Source organism: Tupaia chinensis, unplaced genomic scaffold (assembly GCF_000334495.1).
Source record: "Tupaia chinensis unplaced genomic scaffold, TupChi_1.0 Scaffold147282_1, whole genome shotgun sequence".
NCBI classification, from domain to species: domain Eukaryota; kingdom Metazoa; phylum Chordata; class Mammalia; order Scandentia; family Tupaiidae; genus Tupaia; species Tupaia belangeri.
The window spans coordinates 5,280,974-5,306,394 of record NW_006207133.1 but is presented as its reverse complement, the minus strand read 5'-3'; the positions used below and the strand labels follow the sequence as shown (position 1 = coordinate 5,306,394).

Genomic DNA, 25,421 nt, shown 5'->3' with positions numbered 1-25,421 from the left:
GAGCGCACGTGCCCTATAGCAAAAATCTCTCCGAAAAAAAAAAAACCAAAACTATTCATTGGGACCAGATGGTAGTGCATCAGTGAAACATGATGCTCCGTGAGGCCATCCCACATGAGAAGGTTCCTGATGCAGGGTAGGAAGCCTGCCTGAGTATGCCAGGCATACATTTGCCCACGATCCCAGGCTGGCTGAAGGCTCAGGTAGATTGCAGTGTTAGGACTCCGTTGAGAGTACTGTCTCTCTCCTCATAGAATAACTAATGAATAAACTGTTTTAAAAAGGTAATCACAACATTTTGACGTTGCACATGTGCAGTCCCTGACCAGTAAGACAGACTAGATAGCTAGAAACTAGATCTATGCATATAAGTACTTGGGAAATGAAAAAAGGTGACATTTTAAATCATTAAGACAAGGGTTAAGTAAATTTATTTAAACATTGGCTAATCATACAGGAAAAAATAAAATAGATCTCTTATCCATAAAGAAAAATCAATTCCCTAAGTGAAGCGAAGCACTGAGATTTAGCAAATACGTACTCCAAGGGCCAGCAGATGGCATAATGGCTATGTTGTTGGACTCCCACGTGGTCAGCCGCGGTCCCAGCCCCAGACCCAGTGGCTTAAACTCACACCAGGCACGTTTGCATGTGTGCCCATAATCCCAAGAGGTTACTACAGGAGAAGGATTGTGGCTGGACTACCTCCCTCCCCCGATTGATTTCTCACTTTCTGTCTCTCTGTAGAGCACATATATGCCCTATAGCAAAAATCTCTCAAGAAAAAAGAAAATGTATATTTCTCACATTATCATTTTAAAAAGCAAGACTCATGTATTTCCTGATTATGAAAGTATATATATATTCACAAAAAGAGAAATGCAAAGGATTGCAAATTGCTAGGTTTAGGGTTGTCTCACTAAATATTGCAGGAAGGTGGGGGATACCAGGGGGTTGGCAAAGAAGTTTCTTATTTTTTTACACTGAATAAATACAGATGTTCCTTTTTTTAAAAAAAAAAAAATCGTGACCTCAAAACTTTATAAATTCAACTTATTTATAAAAATAAATTTAAATAACTTAAGCTCAGTTGTCTTTTCATGTTCACTTCGCCTGGGTGGACTGTTGTGATGTAGCTTCAATGACTTCCTTAGAAGAGCCTGTTAGTCCTCTCTCAGGCTGACCAGACAGCCTGGCACAAGTTTCTAAACCAGTTGTGTGACATTGCAGAAATTAAATGATGTCCCTATTTCTCTGCTTTCTCATCTATAAAATGGGAATATTTATTTTGTATGTTTGGAGGATTCTGAGTTGACAAATACATAGTTGTTAGTAAATGTGTTTTACTTCTAGCTTTTCATATTTTATAGATTCTGGAATTTGTGTATCTTTCCTAAACTGCTGTTAGAAGTCATTAGTTCTTTCTAGTTTTAGGGATTTTTTTTTTTTAAATACTATGCTTTTTTTACTGCTCTTTATCTCCCTCACTTGAACCTTTTCTCAAATCCTATGATTTATTTTTCTGGATTTTTTTTTCCTGCAAGCTATGTCAGACACTATGGTAACAGTGATTTTGAACAATATAAAAAGCCAGTGGGAGTTCAAATTGGTTCATGTTTTCCCTGTCGGATTGCTTTTCTGATTGAATTATGGAAAGAAAAGGCATTTTGTACTTTCTAGAAACCAAACAAGCCATTTTTTTTTTTAAGTTTAATCCCTAATCATACTAGTCTGGTTACTAATGATTTTGCATTTCTGAATTTATTTTTGTTTTTATGGTTTAATAATTGATGTTAACAGATTGCTTTAATTAGGGCACTTCTTTTCACAACTGCCTTAAAACAGAATTACATTGCGGCTATCATTTCTTTAGGTGCTCCTAATGTTGATTCTTTTTTAGTTTCATCTTTTACAGCCTAGAAACTAGTTGATGTACATGCTTTCAGATAGAAGTTTAACACTGCATATCAAAACACATTTGTCCTCTGGGGAGCTGGAGCTTCTATTGATTGCTGAGTTGGATTTTTTTTTTTTTATTACTCTTTTCTCTAATGTTTTTCTTAAGATGACAGGTATTATTTTCTAGTTTTGGAAATTTGACTGATTTGTAGCCAAGAAAAAAAGACCATTTAATCTAGAAAAAAGTGTAGAAAAGTGCTCAAATCGATACCAGCTCCTCACCTGAAAATACAACATGCCAGAATGATCGAAACCTGAGCGTGCAGTCCGTGGTGCTCTCTCAGGACTTCGTCCAGTGTGTGTGGAGCACGTGTACACAGGCACAGGGCCCGTGTCTGCTGGGGGTGGGGGGCGGGCTCACATAGACACTCCTGCTCCCCATGGGACTGGCAGGCAGTGTCCCTTTCTCATGATGTGGGCTCTTTTTTTGAGTAGGTCATACTTACTGAAAATGTGATGCGAATGCTATTCTTGCTGTGTCCTTCAGGTCGAATCCGCACAAGACGACAAAGCTCCGGGAGCGCCACCAATGTCGCCTCTACCCCCTCTGATAATCGTGGCCGCAGTCGTGCTAAAGTGGTGTCCCAGTCCCAGCGTAAGACATGTATTTTATGCTCTCGGTTTCCTTAGTATTTTTCAGCAGCCCCTTCTGCAGTTGAATGTGTTACAATATTTACATTGACTTCAGAGGGGAAAACTCATTTCTGTGACTCTAAGACACTGAGTAATCTTACCGTTTGTCAGGTAAGCTTACAAGATAGAGAATTCCAGTCATACATTTGTCTCCTTTCCAGGTGATTTAACTTTGGTTTTTAAACATTAAAATGTTGTTTTTCTCCCTCTCCTGAGGCCTCTCAAATTGAAACTTACTTGTTCTGTGACCCATTTTTGTATTGGTAAGGAATCCTTCTGGGCTAATTTTAGAATAGTGTCTGGGAAGAAAACTATTAATGCCAAACTCTTTCCAGTGGTCAATAAGTAAATCCATTCAAAGCTCTCCCCTCTAACCCTCTGCTCTAACACTTGCAGCCTGCACCTCTCTTCTTGCCGGTGTGGGCTCCTGCTTGGCCTCGCTGCCCTTGCTTCCATTACTGCTTCTCTATATATGTGAAGTCGGTTGGTTGCATAGCCAGCCACAGCAGTGAAAGCAGCCGTAGCTGGAGTGAATACCTTCTGATCACTCCTAGCATCCAGCTGGATGTTTCACCTGCTAGCTGCATGTGACTTTGAGTCACCTGTTCCCCATATGTGTGTGTGGCGCAGGGCTGGTATCAGAGTGCTTCACGGCAGGTGTGTGTGAAGCAGGGCGAGTCTTCCCATCCCCGGGAACCGTTTGTGTTTCCTTAGCATAGCACTCTAGCTAACCTGTGTTTGCCACCTTCATGGCCCCAGGAGCTGTCTGGCTTGGGTAGTGTGCACTACCTTAGGGTCTCTTACTATTGAAGATGCCTTTCCCACCTCCTTCTGAATTTAGATTCTTTTCCATATCCCTTTGATAACTATTTTTCATGTTAAACAAACTTATGTCCTTTCTGCAAAGAAAAGCGAAAGGCCAGTCATGTGGCTGCTATTGATGAGGGCCTTTTGGGGGGTAATCGTTTTGTGTAGTGTGAGGCTTTACACTGTAAGCATGGCCTTCAATGTCAGATGGACCTGGGCTGGCATCCTGGCTCCTCTCTGATACTGGGTGAATCTCAACTTTGTGAACCTTCGTCTTACTGCCTGTAAATTAAACGACAATCATTTAATTTCCAGACAGTAAGTCCTACTCTCCTGAGGCTCTCATGAGGGCTAAATGAGAGTTACAGGCCTCACATGTGATGGACAGTAGAGGGAAGCAAGTTTTATAGCTGGAATTGCATCATACCATAGGCTTCTGTTCTAGCTGAGGTTGAGCAGAGTTAACATTTCCTCCTTGTCACCCCTGGATACCTTAGTACGTTCATGAAATAAGGCTAGGGAGGGGTTTGTACAGTGAAAACAGATTGAGTTCATTAAGATCAAGCATGCCCTGCTTACATAGAACTTACCTGGATTTTTATTCAGATCCAGGATGCAGGTATGGCCCAAAAGCCTCTCTCTTGAGAATAACATCCTGGCTCTGGTTACTCTTCTGCACTCTACTTATAGCAGAAGAATATAATGCTCTGGTCATGACCTCACAAATATGGGTCCAATCTTATTGCAGAGGAATTCTTCTTAATAAAAAATGTTCAAGTCTCAGGGTTTAGGTCTATGTAATGAACACAAGCTCAACAAAAAAGGTCTAAACTTTCAACGTGTGTGTTACTTCCTTCTGTGGAGAGTGGGGGTGGCACGCTGTGTCTTTATGCTTGTGTGCGCTGGCCTCTGCAGGGCTCTCTGCTCCGGCAGGGTCGGGGCTGTGCTTCCCTCTTTACAGCTGGACTTAGGAACACGTGTGTCACCTCTGCTTAGGAGGCGGTAGGGATTTAAGTTCCTTCGCTAGTGAAGGCGAGAGTGGTGATATAGCTTTAATTTTTCACTCTTATAAATCTACTGTAGCTGGTCTTGAGGGCTCCATTTTATAAACTCTTCAGTTTTACTTTACTTACCAAATTGCACTCACAGGAAAGGAGATCACAAAAAACACTAGCAAATGATCTAGCCTACACCTTAAGCTTATGCATATAAAGTAAGTATTTTTAAAAAATTATTTTAATAGGAAACAGTGTATAGAGGTATATGACATAAGCACATATATATGTATGCACACATACACATACACAAATGTACCTATGTTAGCACTCGTAGTCCTGGTTTAATATTTAGTAGATTCAACATTAGATTTAGGGCTCTTAATAGTTGGCATATTTTAAATATTTGAGTATTAAAAGAAGTCGTAGGACTTTTCAGTAAAACTAGTTAATAGCAGTTTCTTTCAATTCATTGATGTTTTTTGAGCACTTACTATGTGGTAAGCACTGTGGAAGATTGCAGCGATACACACGTGAGCACGTTAACAATCTCTTCACTCAAGTTACTCAGAGTTGGAGGGTAGATGTGCTCTGGAGAGGCGGGGTGCATCTCTTAAGACTAGCATTGTGCCTGGCACATTGTAGGTTCACTTTTTGTGAAGAGATCTGAAATAAATGCAAATATGGTATAAGTAGAAAATAAACTTAAGTACAAAAATAGGCTTAGGAAAAATAGCCATTTTTGTGAATGTGCTTGTGAATAAACCATTGTGCTGTGTTGCATGCTGACTTTCTGTACTGTGTTATTGTCTTTTAATTCACCTTTTGCCTGTCCTTTGGTCTGCTCTCATAATCAAGGATCCAGATCTGCTAATCCTGCTGGTGGTAAGCCATTTCTTCTCTTGTCTGTTTTGTTTTGTTTTCTTGCATTCTCTCTCACCCCACGTTCCTTGCACAATATTAATTTCTTTCTTTATTATGAGCTTAGTTTTTAATCTTTCTGCATTTTTTTCTATACATTTGGATTTCAGAGTTTGAAATGGATTTCTTTTCCCCTTTTACATATACTTCAACAATTTGTTTTTATGCTCAAATTTTATGTTCAAAATAAATTGGTCCTGAGACAGATTCTTCATAGTAATGTATATTGCTTGATTTTACAATGATTTTCACTTCAAACTGTAGTTAAATAATGATAAAGTATTCATTTTTTTGAGTAGCCGCCTAAATGACTCAGAAAAGCTTACGTTTCTTTTAAATTATATTTTCTATAATGTATATGTATAATATCAAATTTCCAGGTAAGTGTTTCAAAGGTTCCCTCCACCCCAGGTCATTTTATTCTGTTTCATAAAAATGTGTTGTACTTTACATTTTAGAATTTTATTGCCATCTCTACCTACGGAGATGTCTAAGTAAATGACTGCCATTTGGGTGTATGAGTATGATAATGGTTAAAATTTTGCTTTTTTCCCTGAGAATTTTATTTCACGAGAAAGGGTATATAGGTATCTAGCTACCTCTCAGTTAATAAAAATTACCAGCCATATTATTTGTTTATAATTTCCAGTTTGATTGCATAGTTCTTAGGGAATGTAGTCTTGATTTCTATTTTCGTAGATATGTTTAGGGGCTTAATATACAGTTAGTTTTTATGACATTCTCATATGGAAAGATAAAATATATCTTCCATTTGTTAGGATATACATATGTGTATCTAGGAGTTGTGTCTATTTACATATATGTGCGTGCATATATTTGTATGTACACACACTTAAAAATTTTGGCTGCTTACTCTTTTTTTTTTTTTAGAGGTTTTTGCTATAGGGTGCGTGCTCTCTCCAGACAGACAGAGAGAGACAGAGAGACAGAAAGTGAGAAATCACCCCCCAGGGGGGATGGCCATGCCGCAATCCCTTCTCCATTCTCCTCTCGGGATCTTGGGCACATACGCACACGTGCCCAGCGTGAGTTTTAAGCCACCGGGTTCGGGATGCGAACCGCGGTCGACTACATGGGAATCCAGCGACATAGCCATTACGCTAACTGCTGGTCCCGCTGCTTACTCTTGTCAATTTTTCTGAGTTATTAGTTATTCTAACCACCTATTAGTCTTACTATGAAGTCTGTAAATAATTGTACTTTTTTTCTGTTTCTCTATTTTTTTTATCATTTTTATGATTATTTGTATGATTTTTTTTTTAATGGGAGATTTTTGCTATAGGGCACATACACTTGCTGGAGAGACAGAGAGAAAGTGAGAAATAACCCTCCTGCCTAGGGGGGATAGCCATACTGCAATCCCTTCTCTGTTCTCCTCTTGGAATTTTGAGCATGCATGCACACACGCCCCTCGTGAGTTTCAAACTGCCAGGTCCAGGACTCAAACCACAGTCAGCCATGTGGGAGTCCAGTGCCTTAATTGCTATGCCACCTGCTGGCCCCTAGGATTTATATTTTAAGGCTGTGTTTGAGACATAAAGATTCATGATAATTATATTTTTGTGGGAAATTATTCATTTATCAGTGTTAAATTATTTCTTTGTCCTTTTTAAATGTATTTTTTTTCTATTTTGTTATTTTGGGTATGTTTAACTCTTACAAACAACATTATAGTTGAATTTTTATCTTATTTTTTTAAAATCAATATATGAATCTCTGTCTTTTAATAGATTAATTTAATCCATCCACATGTATGACCATTATTGTTAGTTTAGGCCTATTCTTATTGTTGTATTCTGGGTTTTTATTTACCAAATTTCCAGTTATTTCACCCCCCCCCACCCTTTTTTCTTCTGTTTGTTAAATTTAAGGTATTTTCTTGGACCCATTGTCTCCTACTAATGCTTAAGACATTCCTGTTATATTTTAATATTTTAGCAACTACACTTAAAAATTTCAACATATCAGCTTTATAGACTAAAAAGGCAAAACAATAAGGAAACACCTTTGTAGTTATTTGTAGAGATTTGTTGTGAAACAGGAAACTGCTGTTGAGTCCTAGTCTGCTATATTGAATAAGACATCATGCATTTTTTTAGAACTCCACAAGTAATTCTTCTAAATATATTCTATGATATTCAGTATTCTTTTACGTTCCCATTTTTAAAGAAAATTTGCACTACCACCAATAAAAGATTTTTAAAATAAAATTTTCTTAATATTTGACCAGATTAAGGTATAAAAACTGGCTTCTGAAATGATTATAATTTATCCCCCAATATACATTCGTTATTCATTTTTGTTTTGCTACATTTTTAGCTGGCAGCCGGTCGAGTTCCCCAGGGAAATTGTTGAGCAGTGGTTATGGTGGACTTGCTGGGAGTTCCTCAAGGGGCCCACCTGTGACACCGTCTTCAGAAAAACGAAGCAAGATTCCCAGGAGTCAAGGATGTAGCCGAGAAACAAGCCCAAACCGAATAGGATTAGGTAAGGATTCTCAGAGACCTTGGAACTCTGTTTCCAGCTTGAACATAATTTTGATTATAATCTAATAACTGTGTCTGATGTAGGAAATAGAGATATGTTTTCAAAAGTGTCATGTTGCCTTTGTTATAAAGATATTTCGATTCGTGCTTTATATGGTTTATGGTATATTGAGGTTTCAGTTAGAGCCAAATAGGTGGTTTTACTCTTCAAATTAACAGGAAGGAATTACATCATTACAGGCATTCGTGTTTTGTAGTTATTTTGCAGAGCATTGGAATTGGGGAAGTAGGGTTTTTCCCCCTCACAATTAAAGCCAGTGTTGCTATCAGTTTTCCTCTCACTAATTAGCACTAAACAGCCATTAACCTACGTGAATTTTTAAAAACATTTAGGGTCTTCCTTTATTTTGGTTTTATTGCTTTTTCACCTTATTGGTAAACTTAGGGTCAACGAGTATGTGTAGTTACTCTGGGCATAATTTTGTTGAAACATGAGAGCTGGGAACTGGTGAACGCTAGTATGTAATTATTTTTGTGTGGTATGTGTAGTTACTCTGGGCATAATTTTGTTAAAACATGAGAGCTGGGAATTGGTGAAAGCTAGTATGTAATTATTTTTGTGTCGTAGCATTTAGTTTCTTTATACTAGTGTATGGAATCAAATGCATTACTCTCAGCAACTTAAAGATCTTTTACTCTATTAAAATCGAATTCATATACTGTCACTTTTATATAAAAGAAGTCTTTTTGTGATACAATACCACAAACTATATTATTTCTATTTGTTACATCTTTATCTACCTCCAAAGGCTGAAAATCTGCTAATGTAAAATCAGAGTACCATATTTTAAAGGAAACTGTTGGCTTACCTTTATAATTTTTTCCTTTATATCTTTAATGATTTTTACTTGAATGTTTACTATGATGTACCAGGTGCTTTGTTAGACTTGAGAATCAGAGGATAAATGAACTACTTTAGCTACTAACTTCAAATTATTTTGATCTGTTGAAAAAAGATGGAAAAGTAAGATAATCTGACAACTGCAATAACAGAACTCTGGAACCACAAGAAAGGGATGTCGTAGGCCCTTGTGCTCTCCAGGCCTCACAGATCTCTTGTTAGGGGAGGCTGCCCAGAGTAAGTCCTGTCTCACTTAGCAAACAATGTACACAATTTTATCAGCTAGGGTGGGGTGATGAGAGAGGTGTGGTAGGGAAGAGAGCAGCCTTTGCAGAAGAAGAGGTAGTAGGGAACCACAGGTAAGTTAAGGCTGCCGCAAAACAAGTTGGTTAGGGTGGAGTGGGAGTCGAGGATGGAGCCCAGCTCATGAAAGCCCTTATTCTTTTTTTAAGATGTTCGCAATAAGGCACGTGTGCTCACCAGAGAGACAGTCAGTGCGAGGGAAAGTGAGAAATCACCCCCAGGGGGGATGGCTGTGACACAATCTTTCTCCTCCATTTTCCTCCTGAGATTTAGGGCACACACATACGTGCACTTGGTGTAATCTTCAGGCTGCCAGATCTGAGACTCAAACCCTGGCTGGCTATGTGGGAATCCAGTGCCTTAACCACCTTGCTACCTGCTGGCCCTCATGAAAGCCCTTATAGCCACTGAGGTACAGAACATCTGCCACAGGGGCAGATATTTAAGAATGTAGGATTTGGTTTAAACTTACATTTCTAAAGTGAGTAAAAGATGTATAATGGTTTTATTAATTCTCCATGATGTCAGATTTCTCTTGGTGTTATGTAGCGTGGTCTCTGAGCTGAGGAGTTATCTGAGTGGTGGATACAACTAGGGAAAAGATTATGGCAAGAGTATCTAAATTTTACATCTGATGCTATAATACAGCTGAATTTTGGTCTGATTTTGCTTTAAAATGTATTTAATTTGAAATCTAGCTGTGAGGTTTCAGCTATTTCTCCATAGTTATTTGTTTAAGGATATTAGATGTCTGCAATTCATGTTTTATGCTATTAAGAATTATTTTCTGTTTAGGGATCTTACTTTTTGTATTTATTAAAGATGCCATTTTCCTTCTTCTTGAAATTGGGAAATAACCCAACTTTTGTTAATCTAATCTAACTAAGACCTTGCATTCCATGGTCTTAACTATAAAGTTTGTGTTACGTATCGTTGAAAAACAGCATTTTATACACTTTGAAAGAGGTATTGTGAAACATCAGCACTAACTGAAGAGGAGCCTGTTCCCCTCCAACGAGAATTTACTTGAAACATTAGTTTCAAAGAAAGTTACCTCCTTGGTGCTCATTGAGGGCATTAGAAATACCTGAAGTTTTGAGGTCGTATGTATAGTTCTGATTAAAGATGATATTTTATTAAAATTTCTGCTCATTGTGAAACTAAACATAGATTGAAGGGACTATATGAATGAAATATATCTTCCACTTATTCCTATAATAGTGTGTAGAGATTTCATTTTATAGGATGACTGATATATTAGCATTTTTCAGTAACAGGCTGTATATTACTGTGATCATTTAGTATATACTGGATATATACCTTTTTGTCTAAACATTTGCTTCATTGTATGGCAGCTTTAAATATAAATATTAAAATAGAAGGTGTATCTTTTAAGAATAAGTTCTATAATTCCCAATCCAATTAATTAGTTTTGATTCTATTAATCACAAATTTTAATGACGGCTAAACTAGGCTTATATTTGCACTGAGGAGACTAGCAGATGGTGTAATGGTTACGTTGCTGGTATCCCACGTGGTTGACAGTGGTTTGAGTCCCAGGCTCGGTGGCCTAAAACTCAAACCAGGTGCATATGCATATGTGCCGAAAATCCCAAGAGGAGAATAGAGGAGAAGGGATAGGGGCATAGCCATCCACTCTGGGAGGTGATTTCTCACTCTCTGTCTCTCTAGCAAGCACACACACCCTATAGCAAAAATCTCTTTTTTTAAAAAAAAGAAAGAATTTGCATTGAATTTTTTCTAGTTATTGCCAAATTATGTTTGGGTCAAATATCTTTTCGTTGTTTGAAATTACATTTTGGAACTAAGTTTTCTTTCTCATTTATTAAAAAAATAATGCCACAACTCTTCTTTAGAATCTATAAATTAGTAAGCAAAATGACATCAAATTCCTATTGGATAACTGAGAAACAAAATAAGTTCTTGCTGTTCTCTTTTTCTTGCCAATTTTATTTCTCCATTAGCTATCCAACCAATGAAAACATAGTTTTTTTTTTTTAGATTTCTATATTGTTTCATTTTTCTGTGTTTTAAAAGTAATAAAGACTTTAGAGATAATAAAGTCACATTTAAAGAAACAGTATCTATAGCAGTTAAATTTTGCAAGCTTGCTTTTTGTCCCATGCATGGTTTGAAAAGGCTGTGAAAAACACTCAGTGTCTTTGCAGCTTATATTTTATAGACATATGTCTTAAATATTTTAAAAATATTTTGAAAAAATTGAAAATAAATAATAATCCATTTCATCTGTGAAATTATACTCCTATGCTAAGGCCAGGACATGAAAATACCTGGAGAAAAGTTTCATGTCTTTAACTTCTGATAGTTCACATTAATCCTTTTATATTTCTACTTTTGAAATGAATTCTGGTTGAATCCTTTCTTAAAAGGCAAAAGGATAAGGTAAAAGGATTACCATGACAACATTGTAAAATAGGAGTATAAAAAAGTGAGTATTGGGACCAGTAGATGGCGTAATGGTTACGTTGCTTGACTCCCAAGAAGTTGACCGTGGTTTGAATCCCTGATCCAGCAGCTGAATACTCACGCCAGGTGTGTGTGTGTGTGTGTGTGTGTGTGTGTTTGTGTGTTTGTGTGTGTGCATGCCCAAAATCCCAAGAGGAGATTGGAGGAGGGGGGATTGCGGTGTGTCCATCCCCTTTGGGGGATGCTTTCTCATTTTCTGTCTCTGTCTCTCTGGCAAGCACATGCGCCCTATAGCAAAAAAATCTCTCTCTAAAAAAAAGTGAGAATCAGTTAGATGGTATTGCTAGGCTTCTCAGCATTTTATGTTAGCATGAGACTTAAGAGCAACCTAGAAATTCTGTTTTAGAAAGTTCAAATGATTTTATTGTCTCTTCATGTTCTCTTATGCCTTCTCTTCCATAGCTTTCTCATATAGAATGTTCAGTGTTGGCATTCAACAAATAAGTTGATTAGATATAATGCTTTTTCAGTTTTGACCACCTAATTAATTAGCCTATAAAATAATTTATTCATAGACTTACCTTAAATCCTACTTGTAGTCTTTGGAAGTGGTACAAGTGAATAAGTGCTTTTTCTCTCGTGTTTTGAGTTACCCAGCATTTGAACTGTTTTTTATCACTAGATGTACTTTAATGAGGTTTGAGGTAACTATGGGCAGAGTTTCACAAAATTGTAAGCAAAAGGAATTATTTTTCTGTATGCTACTTCTAAACATATGTTAAAGGAGCAGTAGGCATGGATGGGTGAATGAATTCTCTCTGGGCAAATACCAAGGATAAGCCTTGTTAAGACATTTATGTTTACTGTTGTTTCAGATCAAATCCGTTTAACCTTGTTAATGTTCTTTATTGCCATCACAAAGTAGGCTTAGCCCACAGAGAGCATTTACTTAACATTCGTGTCACATATATATGATTTTAAGGAAGAAGAGAGAGGTTGGGTAAAAATTCAGCAGGCAAGAACTATTAAGAAAATGCTCAGCCAAGCATGCGTTTAGATTGAAAAGAAATTTTCTGGACAATTTTTATACTTGCGGATTTCTTATTTTGGAGTGGGCAGTATGGTAAGACCAGACTTAGATGCTGTTTAGTACTTGGGTGTGTGCATGATCTCACCATCCTCTTCTCATTTAAACAATGGGACTCTTTCTTGTTTCTCAGTTTAAAGGGAGGCTGACACCCACAGAGGCCATATGGCAGGACCAGTGAGTTAGTGGAGCGGTCACTTGATGACTCAGATGTGGAGTTGGTTCTCTGAGGAAGAGCACTGTTACTTTGTACAGTCTAGGAAGCTTCTCCATGTTGATGAAGCTGGTGGATACTCCCAGGTTTTCAAGGATTTAATTTAGTACCTACTGCTTTCGCCCTTATTGTAGGAACTATTCAGATTGTTATCAAGCATTGCTGATTAAATAATGACTGCTACTTTGTGTGAAAATCCAGTGTTTCCATGTCATTCTGGCAAAATTAAGAAAAGTTTAGGAATTTCTAATCAAGACCCACCAAAGCCTTTTTTGGCCTGATTGCTCATACTGTGATTGTACCTCTCCTTACCTGTGTAGTGCTAAGCATTTATTTGGGCATCACTTTCAAGCCTTCGAGGTCTAGTTCAACCCCAGCAGAGCACAGTAGGAAGCTGGCTCCACTTTCACTTCTGTATTCTTTATTAGGGAATTTCGTGATTTATCAGACATTTAAGTTAATAACTTGGCTATGCAGTAAATATGTGGTCTGAAATAGTAGACTGTGCTTATTGCAGTATAGAAAATGGCAATGTTCTTTTTTACGTCAGTGAATCAAGTTTACTGTTTCCAAAATCTTTGAGAAAGACTTTCCATCCAGTCTAGAGGTAGTAGATCTTCTCAGGATGAAAGTGTACATTGTCCCTGTCAACTTTTACATTAGGCATTTCACCTGCACATAGGCAGTGTGCAGAATTGTTTCAAAGTATTTTGCCAGCAATGACAACCAAGTTATTATTAGACCTTAGGCTATTCATGTGACTGTGCCTTATAGTGTCAGTGTTTTTCATAGCATGAAACTAATGAACTTTAGCCACCAATAGTCATAAAGTGCTTGGCTGTGCTCAGGTCAGTGGAGGTATCTTCCAACCGAGTGTCAAGATTGTTGACCCACTTGCTATTCTATAGCAAGACTTGGTGCGTGGAGCTGGGACAGTGAAGGTTCATGGTAGGGACTGCAGGCAAATCTTCGAGTCCCATAGAAAAAGCAGGGAGTAAATGTTGGAACTAGTAAATGAAAAGACAGCAGTTCCAGCAGGTCAAATTTGTTGGTTTAGATAATTAAGTATGTTTGGAAGCATCTACACATTTACTTAAAGTGGGCTGGTTCTCTAGCTGTTTGACCTTACAGTGTCTCTTTGTAAGGAAGACTAGATTGGTACAAGTAAGCCTTCTTCCTTTTAATTAGGTAAATTTGTGGACTGGAGCAACCAGAGCCTTTTGTTCTGTGTTTTATTTTAAATTAAATTATCTTTGTCAGAATCAAGTGCATATGAAAACAGCTAGTCATTTGTCCTCTTGTTGAGAAGTTTGCTAAAACCTTAACAGGTCATTTCAAAAAGGCTTTTGATCTTCGTGTTCTGATGCCAGTTTGTTCTTTGGAAAGATTTCTTACGTTTAGATGTTATTTCACCTTCATACTAAAATCTGCAACTTTCTGAGGCATTGAGCATAATCAAGTTAATCTCAACCCTCTCCTCATTGGCTTTTCAGTAAGTGAGACCTCAGCATGGAGAGGTGACTGTCGTTAGCATCCCTGGCGCGGACAATGTCATAATTACGTTAACCAAATGTGACTGACGATTTATGAGTTTTTCTGTCTTCATTAAACTTGTTCACCTTCTCTGAAACCCCTCATGCTGCACGCTAGCACGGAGCAGCCGTATCCCTCGACCCAGCATGAGTCAGGGGTGCAGCCGCGATACCAGCCGTGAGAGCAGCCGAGATACAAGCCCTGCTCGGGGCTTCCCTCCACTCGGTGAGTACATATAGGTGCCGACTCAAGGAGCGAGGGGCTCCTCTCCCTGCTCTGATGCTTGTCCCAGACACTGCTAGGTGGAATGACTGCTTCCCCTCCTCCACCGTCCTCGTGATCCTTTCTTCTTTCTTTCCTCTTCCTTAGCTACCCTTCGTTGTTCCCCTCTGCATGCCTGAATCTTAGCAACTTCCAGTTTTCGTATATTAGAGGAACAGAAGCACCACTTCACTCTGCACTGTGGGCATTTATGACACTTGTTAGCAGGCAGGCCCATCTGTGTGCTAATTTCTAACACAAGGCTGGAATCGGCCAAAGTTCATTGCTGCTTATCAGAAGCCAATCCAAGACTTGTCCTTAGTCATCGAATTTCTACAATTGAGCTTTAATTCTACTAGAGCTAAATCTACATGTGATTTAATTTGGAGGGACGAAAGCACAATCATAACAGGTAGAAAATGAAATGAGTTTTCTCTTTAGTTTTAATAGTCTTGCCTTTCTCTAAAATGAACATAAAACTTTTAAATCTAACACAGATGATGAATCCCTAAAGACATCTATCAACACATACTTTTATGAAAAGGAATATTTTGTATTCTGCAATACAAAATGTTTCTGTTTGGCATGTTAAGTGTTGTACAGATGTGTGTTTTTCTCTTGATAGTAAGCTTAGAGCATAGAAATCATTTTATAATAATCAGACCTAGACCTGAAATTATCACATGGAACTGTGGACTGCAGCATTCTGTTTTATTTTTTTTAACTATACGATAATGTATCTGATCTTTTAAAAATAGAAAATGTCACTGCACAAGAGGAATGTTAAACCAAAAGCATAAGGTCTTAATATTTGCCTGTGTCTATCACCTTCTGATGTCATGTATTTCTTCTAATATCTTTTTCCCCAGTAATATCAGTGTTACAAATCTAGATATTTTTTTATGACCCATTGTCCTTTATGAGGTTCTAGAAAGAAGTAGGTAAACAGGTGCCAAAACCCTGCTAGATGATTCCCTTGACTTAGCAAGGAGACGAGGTGCCTGTTGTGTGGAGTTCTACCTGGTTGGCACAAGCCCTGAGGGGGGCAGCTTACCCAAGAACCATTAGAACAGGATTCTCAGTAAAGCCAGGGTGGCAATGATTATTTTTCTGAATGGACTGGTGATTTTTCCTTTTGGATTAAAGCTGTGTAACTCGGCATGTTGTTCATTGTTCAACCTTCCAAACAACTTATTATATGAGTAAATAATTTGTTGTTTATTGATTATTTTGTCTATCAGAAGCAATTTATTGGTTTTATTTTGTACACGTACTGATATTTTTTATGTTGCTAGTGGAAGCAGCCTTCATAATCCAGCATGTGGTCTGTGAATAAGGCAAGGTGTGCCGAGTTCTTAAGGGCCAAACCGAGCCCTAAGTTGCTGAGCAATCTTGTCTATTTTTGTCCTTTCTTTGGATAAATGAACCTGCATGACCCTTGGTGACAACCCAGAATGCTGAACTATGTCATTGCTATGACCAAGGCAGAAGATGTGGGTCTTACAAACTCTGACATCAACTCATGTCTTCTGCAGTGGTTAGAGTAGTAGTTAATTCTTTTGAACTAAATTTTTGTACCATGTCTTTTTTTAATCACGTCCCTCCTCCCCCGTAGGTTGAACTTGTCCGTAAAACTGTCTAGCATCAGTAACAGCAGTGCTCATCTGCGACCTGCACTGTTTAGAGCAGTCAGCTGGCATAGTACCTCGTGGTTCCTGTGCACCCTCTGGGACAGATAATGCTGTCATCACAGTATTAAGGAGACTAGGCCACTTCAAGTCACGCAGTTAGTGTTAGAGCCAGGGTTTTAATCCAGGTTTGACTATAAACTTGCCTCAATTGAAAGTGGTTCTGATAATTCATTGTCTTCCATCTGTTCTCACAAATGTACTAAATGCTTTATGTGAGCCCTCTGCAGGTTAGGCACATAAAGGTACTCGAGAGAGGTTTCTGAGTCAGTGATTTCCAGGTGTGGTGTTAGGACCCAGGGATTTAAAAACATATCCCAGAAGGTCGCTGTCCCAAGGGGAGTTTGTTACACATTCTCCAAAGGTTGCTTCCTTTTCTCATTCATTTTAATAATCACTCCCACCTCTTTTGGAAGTTAGTGAGTTTGTGTACCAGTGCCCCTTTCAATCAACTCATACAGCCTACTTCCTTTCCTTTTTTTTTTTAAATAGGGATAATAGTATATTTCAGAGAATATCTATTGTTCGTAAGTTTGCATTTTTATTATAAGATTGCTGTGGGCCACTTCAGTGGTATGAACGTACATTCAGATGGTTACCGTGATGGTTCTTGACTAAAGTGAAATTAAGGGCTCAAGGACACTACTGTCGGTCAGGCTTGACACCAGTGGGTCGACCTTGGATTCCACCATTGGTGCTCACTGTGTACCGACAGAGGATTCATTACATGGCAGGTGTACTGTAGAATATTCTGTTGAAACAGAACCAAAGGACCACTCTAGAAGGAACCTACAGTTCAGGTATTTCTTAAAAACTGTTTTCAATTTAAACTATCATGATGTGATACTGATGAGGTTATATAATAAGTAAATATGTAATTTGCTTCAGTCTTAACAAAATATTTCATTGTTTTGAGACTTGAGGGAAAGGGAATTTTCTTTTCCTTTTGCAAGCTGGTAAAAATGTATTCTTACTGACCAGGTAATCTTGGATGTTTGAAGTCTCATATATCACAGATATGTACAGTTTATAAAGTAAACTTAAAAATTAAATAGTTATATTGAAGAGTTTGAGATTATATTTTACAACTAAATGTGTTAAGTGTTAATGTGAACAGAATACTCTAGCAGTGTGGATGAAAGGTGCATCACTCAGTGTTCCTTTGTTAAATCTATGAGTTTTCTGTGATATAATTACCACGAATTTTTCAGAATAATGAATGAAAGCATGATATCTTTTTTTTTTTTTTCCTGGAGGTTAAGAAAAAACATGTATTGCATGGAACCGTGATTAAAAACAAAAACAATACTTCGAGCTAAATCTTTATTTTGTAATTGCAACTAAATGTTATTTCCTCATCATATGAGGACTAGAGCCAGGGTTTTAATCCAGGTTTGACTATAAACTTGCCTCAATTGAAAGTGGTTCTGATAATTCATTGTCTTCCATCTGTTTTCACAAATGTACTAAATGCTTTATGTGAGCCCTCTGCAGGTTAGGCACATAAAGGTACTTGAGAGAGGTTTCTGAGTCAGTGATTTCCAGGTGTGGTGTTAGGACCCAGGGATTTAAAAACATATCCCAGAAGGTCGCTGTCCCAAGGGGAGTTTGTTACACATTCTCCAAAGGTTGCTTCCTTTTCTCATTCATTTTAATAATCACTCCCACCTCTTTTGGAAGTTAGTGAGTTTGTGTACCAGTGCCCCTTTCAATCAACTCATACAGCCTACTTCCTTTCCTTTTTTTTTTTAAATAGGGATAATAGTATATTTCAGAGAATATCTATTGTTCGTAAGTTTGCATTTTTATTATAAGATTGCTGTGGGCCACTTCAGTGGTATGAACGTACATTCAGATGGTTACCGTGATGGTTCTTGACTAAAGTGAAATTAAGGGCTCAAGGACACTACTGTCGGTCAGGCTTGACACCAGTGGGTCGACCTTGGATTCCACCATTGGTGCTCACTGTGTACCGACAGAGGATTCATTACGTGGCAGGTGTACTGTAGAATATTCTGTTGAAACAGAACCAAAGGACCACTCTAGAAGGAACCTACAGTTCAGGTATTTCTTAAAAACTGTTTTCAATTTAAACTATCATGATGTGATACTGATGAGGTTATACAATAAGTAAATATGTAATTTGCTTCAGTCTTAACAAAATATTTCATTGTTTTGAGACTTGAGGGAAAGGGAATTTTCTTTTCCTTTTGCAAGCTGGTAAAAATGTATTCTTACTGACCAGGTAATCTTGGATGTTTGAAGTCTCATATATCACAGATATGTACAGTTTATAAAGTAAACTTAAAAATTAAATAGTTATATTGAAGAGTTTGAGATTATATTTTACAACTAAATGTGTTAAGTGTTAATGTGAACAGAATACTCTAGCAGTGTGGATGAAAGGTGCATCACTCAGTGTTCCTTTGTTAAATCTATGAGTTTTCTGTGATATAATTACCACGAATTTTTCAGAATAATGAATGAAAGCATGATATCTTTTTTTTTTTCCTGGAGGTTAAGAAAAAACATGTATTGCAGGGAACCGTGATTAAAAACAAAAACAATACTTCAAGCTAAATCTTTATTTTGTAATTGCAACTAAATGTTATTTCCTCATCATATGAGGACAGAATTTTAGCGTTTATTTTCCTCAGGTTGGTGACTAATATACTCATTACCAAAAACTTCTAATAAGATCATATTCTAAAGTCTGAATCAGAGTTTACTCTTAACCTTTCCTGCCACCAGCAGTACCACCGTCACCACTAGTGACTGATACCACCACTGTTTACTCTGCACCTGGGACTGTTAAGTGTTTTATGCATGATCTCTTTTCTCTTCCTCAATAACTTCCAAGAAATAGGTACCATTATTAGAACCACTTTACAGAAACTGAGACACAGAGATATTTTAGTAATTTGCCCAGGGTCTCAACTAGGATTTATAGCTGTATTACAGAGCTGATGCTCCTAACCAGAATACTGCAGCTGCCTCTCCAAGGAAGGTCATTAACTTATCACAGCTAAGCCAACAATTAAACAAGCACATTAATAGGATATTCATGCAACAGGGTAACAAATATTTTGACTGGGGAGAGTAGAATTCTAGTGGTTGAGTCTCCTTCCTGTGACTTCATACTGTTTCTGTTGAGATAACATTACAAACTTCTCTGCCTTTGTTTTTGGTGCATGGTCGCATATGCATCACATACCGATGAAGCATCTCGTGAGCTGAGTTAATGATCCATCTCCCGCTGTTCCACTCTGGGATTTAGATGGTACTCCGTGACTCCTGATGTCCTTCATGTTGCATATTTCCATAATGGCTGATTAAGGCTTTGTGGCGTGACTATAAACCTGGAGTCCAAGTTGGTTGATGCATACTTAGTTTGAAGCACCTGAAAGAGTGCCTTTGTTGTGCCTGTGTGTTTAATAGCTATGTGAGAGCCAGCTGGCTACCATGGAATTTGGGGACTGGCACTTGCTATTCATTCATGTCCAGCACCATTTCTTTTCATGAGAAAACGTGGCCTTGTTGGTAGCAGTCCCTGCATTTCCTCTGGACTGTGGCATTTTCTGTCTCGGGTACTTCTGTGTTAATCCTGTGGGTGTTGCCGTTCCTTTTACCTGCAGCCTCTCGACGTCATTCCAGGTCCACTAGTGCTCTCTCCACTGCTGAATCTGTTGGGCAGTCAGGTGAACAAGTGCTAACTGCATGACTTGGCTTCTTCATACGTTCTAGTTTCACACCCATGTTAACATTTGTTTTCATCTGTGTCAGCTAGCACTTGGCATGTATGCACTTCATATTTTTTTTCCCCAATGTGCTTTTGTTTTTTTAAGTTGGTGAATGTTTATAGTTCTGTTAATAGGCCATAGATGCTTTATAGCCTGTTTGACAGCATCATTTCTCCAGTGCTTGTGTTTATGTTAAAAATTTAAAAATGGGGAGGCACTTCTTCCGCTTCTACCTCCCCTCTCCAGAAAAACAACTACCCAAACTAAGCATCATGGAGGATTGCTATGGGGAAATGGTGTATGGATATTGCCCAAAGAGTCTGTCATTTCCAGAGCCTTCACTCCCAGTGTAGTATCAAATATTAATGTAACTAGTGTCAGGCTCTCGTTTTTCTGAGGCACTATTTAATTAACAGTGTTTCAAGTTATAGCATGGGTAATTTCATGTGTACGAAAGTAAATATATTGTCCTAAAGTTTTTATGAAAGTACAAGATTAGGATTCACGTAATCAAGTCAGGCCAGAGGTAGCTTTTACAGCCTGCTGACCCCAAAGCTTCTGACTTGGCTCCATTTAACAATACTGCAATCTACTAGTGAGTCATAGAGGCAAAATGTAAGCATATAGTAGTGTCTCAATTAGCCAGATTTCACTGGCCTCACTTTCACATGCTAACAGTCCCTAATGACTGTAGTTTTCTCTGTTGAACAAGATCTAATCTCAGACTAATTCTCAAGACTGTGATAGTGACAACTGTTACCAGTTCACTGAATCAGTACTGCTCTGTTTTTCCTCTAAAAGAAGCCAGCTATACATTTTAGCTATGAAGATTCTGATTAAGTACATATCCTTGAAGTTTGTGGGCCAGACTGAGAGCATAGTCATCTGTTTCCACCTCTTGGAAAATTAAGCTTCATGATAATATCAGAACATTTAATATAAAACATATTTTGGTCTGATTAAAAACGACATAATTTTGCTTAGATCCAGACAGACATTTCCCTTTAAGATTTGAAATTCAAATTCTCTATAATATATTAAATTATTTACACTCACAGAATATGACAAAGCTGCATCTGGAAAGCACAGGATAATTGCATTGTTCTTATAGTTTTAATTTTGTATTTGAAAAATCAGTATTATCCCTGCAGTAAGAATTGCTGGCATGAGATCTACTATTTTTTTGTTTTATGGGTTTTTTTGGTTTGGGATTTTTAAAAACTTTTTTAGTCTCCGTTTTACTTAATTTAATGCTGGGTAACTTAAATGGCTTATAACTGAATTACTTTCATTCTGTTACTCATAAATCCTCCACTATCTGCCCTTTTTTAATGGAAAAGAAAAAAGACTTGAACAAAAATTACTTACAAAATTATATGTACAGTAAATTAAAAAGCTAAACTCATTTCATATTTCAGTTGATAAGTATGTAGATAGATATATATCGGTAATTGTTTTTGTGGTCTTTTCTAGTTTATGTGGCACACTTAATCATATCTTTGGAACATAATAGCTAAGATGACATTTGGAATGATCAGCAAATGCATTAAAAAAGGGGATAGTATAACATACAATTTTTATTTCTTTATAAAAATCCATTATTGTATAACTCTTTTGACTATTAGCGTTAAAATTTTTTTCCCTTTCTGTGGTGGTAGAAGGTGTAATGTTTGAAATTAAAAAAAAAATTAAACACTTTTAAAAATTTACCAGTTTTGTAGGCAATGTCTTGTTACAGATCTAAAGTTTTAAATATATCATTTTATAGGAAAGAGCAATCCATTTAAATAGGTAGTAGCTTCCCTTTTCTTCTAAATGCTTTGTTACTGGATGTGGCTAACATGGATATTTTCTTGTCCAAACGTTGTCTTATTTGTTAACACAGAAAAACACATTTTATTGTAAAATTTTCTCCCAAAGGCATTATTACATTAGAATTTTAAATAAGAAATTTTTTACCAGTCGATAACATGACACACTAGGAGATATAACTTACTCAGACATTTCTCTTACTGTAATTTTAGCCTCTAGCACTTCTTAAGAAAGTCCTGTCAGATGACTTAATGAAACTTTAAAAAGTGATTCATTTTCCTATGATTATTAACAAGGTTAGAATAGTTCTTTGAACTACTAAAATTTTCTTTAAGTTCTATGAAGTCTTTTCATTTTGTTTACCTGTGTATAAAAACTATCATTCAATAATTTTTTGAGGGACTCAGATGAAACTTAAGCTAATATCATCTAGTTGATTAATGTGCTGTATTGATTTTTGTGGATGATTATTAAAGAACTTTAATAAATTGATTTTAAAGTAATGTTTGGTGGCAACAGGTCTCATGATAAACAAGTAATTAATACTAATTGAAGTTATTTTATAGCAGTTCAATGTTAGTGACACTAAGGAAAATTTGCAGAGATCAATTTAATACATTTTTTAACATTTTAACTATTTTCCTAAATATTACATGAGAATTCATTTATCAAACCATGAAGCTTTCTGATTAGTTTGATAAAACATCAAGGCTACTTACCTCTACAGGAAAAAGCTATCATTTAATAGACTAAAAGACTTAACTCATTGTCCACGTCCCTCCCGCCCCCCCCAATACCTCAGAACTTTTAAATATTAAAATATCATCATTGAACAGTTTCAGTTGACAGAATGCTTTGTGATACAATAGTATTAAATGTGAACAGCTCAACTTCTACCACTGGTAAAGAAGTCAAGTGTAGTTAAAATTGGCTAGAGATTTCTCAGTGCCTCTGTCTACTTGGGAAGAGGCAGGAACCCTTGCAAAGACTTGTGAAAATTTGGATTAAAGTGACACATCTTTTGCTTTTGTTTTTTAAATAGACCGATTTGGGCTTGGCCAGCCAGGAAGAATGCCTGGTTCTGTGAATGCCATGCGAGTTTTGAGCACAAGCACAGATCTCGAAGCTGCGGTGGCAGATGCTCTGGTAAGAGGCACAGTATGTGTACAGTCTCTTTGAATTACTCATCTACATTTTCCTCTGTCTTAACAGGAAATTGCCCCCAGACCAGGTTACAAAATCACTTTTGACACCATTTAAAATTATGTAAATGTTAGTACTGTTTTCTTCTTAAACTTTTACCTTCACACAAATATCAGGGAAAACTGGCCTTAGGGAAAATATTAGCATTATGTATGTCTTATCTCAGTATCAAGGAGGTTTTGATGACATCGGTCTTTTCAGATGTCATTGGGCTTCTTTTTTCTTTTTAACTATAATTTTTTTTCAGCATTTCTTTTCTCTATTCTGTTGCTTCTATTCCGTTATAGACTTTGATGGCATAGCCTAAACATATTACTGTACTAGTAGGCAGTAGAGTTTGAGGTTTGTAAATCTCTGGTTTATTCCATTAACGCTCATGGGTTTCTTTGATTTTATATTGTTAAAAAAAAATAAGTCCATATGTCATTATTGAAGAAAACTTTTTAAAATTTTATGGTTAAGTCTTTGAGGATATGAAGCACTGGTGGAATACGTTTCTGCATTATCACGTAACGTTTAAAAATCGTAAAGTGATGAGAGCTCGTTTACTTTGTGGTTATAGCAAAGAGTTCCTTGGCAGAATTGGCTTCACAGTCACATTGCTTTTTAAAGATGCATTTCAGCTAGTAGTAACACAGCCTCTTGCATATTCCAGTTTATGTGCTCAGCATTTGAAACAGATACTCTTTAGAACTGTCTGATCTCTGGCCTTGCTTTTACTGTTTTAAGATTTATTCTCTTGTAAGAAAAAAAGTATGTAATACCCTGCTTTTCAGACCCTGGAGCTTTTAATCTAGCTGTGTCTCATCTGATCAACATTTTATAGTGTGTGACTCCAGTGGTGATTCCAGCTTTCATCCCTTCTTGTCCCTCTCTCACTTATTCTTGCTCAGTCACATCCTTTGACAAGTGACTGAACAAGCAGGCTGCTGCTCTCATGTGCTTTCCCTGGAGGCAGACTGCCTGGCCAGCTCTATTCAGCGGCCTTAGATGTAGGACTTTTTCCTGGCAGGTACTGGTGTTCACAGTAATTGCTCTAACCATGGCTTTAACTTAAGAGTCAAGAGCTGGAACAGAATTCTGTGAGCTAGTTCTCCTTCCAAGTTGCAGCATTTAGAATCTGTCTTTTATTTGTTCAGAGGCTCTAGGAAGTAGAAGTCAAGGGGGTGGGAAATGATGAGTAAGTAAAACCCTTAAATGGGGCTTCCAGTTAGGGTGGGGGTGAGGGTAGAGTATTCTCAGTTTTTAAAAGATTTGCATAAGGGACTGTGTGCAAAGTTCTAGGAGGCAGAATAGGCCAGGAGAGTTTGAGCTTTGACTGCACTTGACTTGAGCTTTTCTCTGAGCTCTAGATTCCATTACGCTCTTACTGCCCATGCTGTCTTCCACATGGGCTCTCTCCAAGTGACCCACTTCGAAAGAGAGAGCACAAGAATGGTATAGAATCCTGACCTTAGAAAACTGAAGCCCCAGGGGCAGGCAGTGTCTCATAGGAATAGATGATAGGATTAATGGTGGCCTTAGTGCTGTTCCTCGCTGGTATGGGAAGAGTTTTAGCAAAGAATGATAGCGAGTATCAGATGGTCCTATGCGAAGCGTAGGAGGGTTAGGAAATGCCATTTTGAAAGAATTCTTTATTATTATTCGCTTGATATAAAACGCTTGCTAACCTGTACTTTTGTTTGCCAAGATATGTTTTGCTATACACTTTTGTTGCAAGAACAATCCCCACATATGCTTCTGACATAATTCTCTATGCTTTTTCCCCATCCTTCAATATTTTCCTGCCTACAGCTGTTAGGAGACTCCAGGAGCAAGGTACCAGTGCTTTAACTTTTGTTTTACAATTTTATTTTTTCTGTTGCAAGTATATTTCTTCTAGAAATTAGTGAAAGCAACAAAAACTGTAGAGTGTAGAAATTCTGGTCTGAACTGTGATTTTGTTGAACCTAGTGATTCCTCAATTAGTGATGGAATCAGTCACCTTTCTTATACATTTGTTTTAGTATTTATTTTGAATGTCATACTCTGCATCTCCTTCTGTTAGTGTTTCATTTTATCAACTCAATTTCTGCCTATTCTTACGTCATCATTATTTTGTCGATGGATTTTTTGGGGGGCATTTTTCTTACTTTGGGAACTTAGTTTATATATAAGTAGGATAACCATATAATTTATCATCTAAACAAAAATACCCTTGAGAGTAAATTTGGTGGATCATAGGTATAAGGCAGAATGATCCTGAGCAAGTTAGGGTTAATAATCAGAAGCCATATTATTAGAGAATTGCATTGTACAGCTAAAACCAGTAACTGTGTGTTTTGCTTTTAGAAAATTGTATTTTACTAGTTTTAGTGATTTTATACAGTTGTTTCATTTATGGGTTTAGCATTTATGGGTTAACTTACA

At 37.3% G+C, this 25,421-nt stretch overlaps 1 protein-coding gene across 1 annotated transcript in view; it reads left to right on the top strand.

Annotated features, from left to right (window-relative positions):
• CLASP1 (cytoplasmic linker associated protein 1) overlaps positions 1 to 25,421 on the top strand; it is a gene marked incomplete in the record, with an annotated part of 276,864 nt that overhangs the window by 161,618 nt on the left and 89,825 nt on the right. Inside the window, 6 exon segments of the mRNA XM_027768717.1 lie at positions 2,447 to 2,554; positions 5,253 to 5,279; positions 7,656 to 7,823; positions 14,426 to 14,533; positions 22,852 to 22,955; positions 24,807 to 24,830. Of these exon segments, the coding sequence (XP_027624518.1) occupies positions 2,447 to 2,554; positions 5,253 to 5,279; positions 7,656 to 7,823; positions 14,426 to 14,533; positions 22,852 to 22,955; positions 24,807 to 24,830 (539 nt within the window).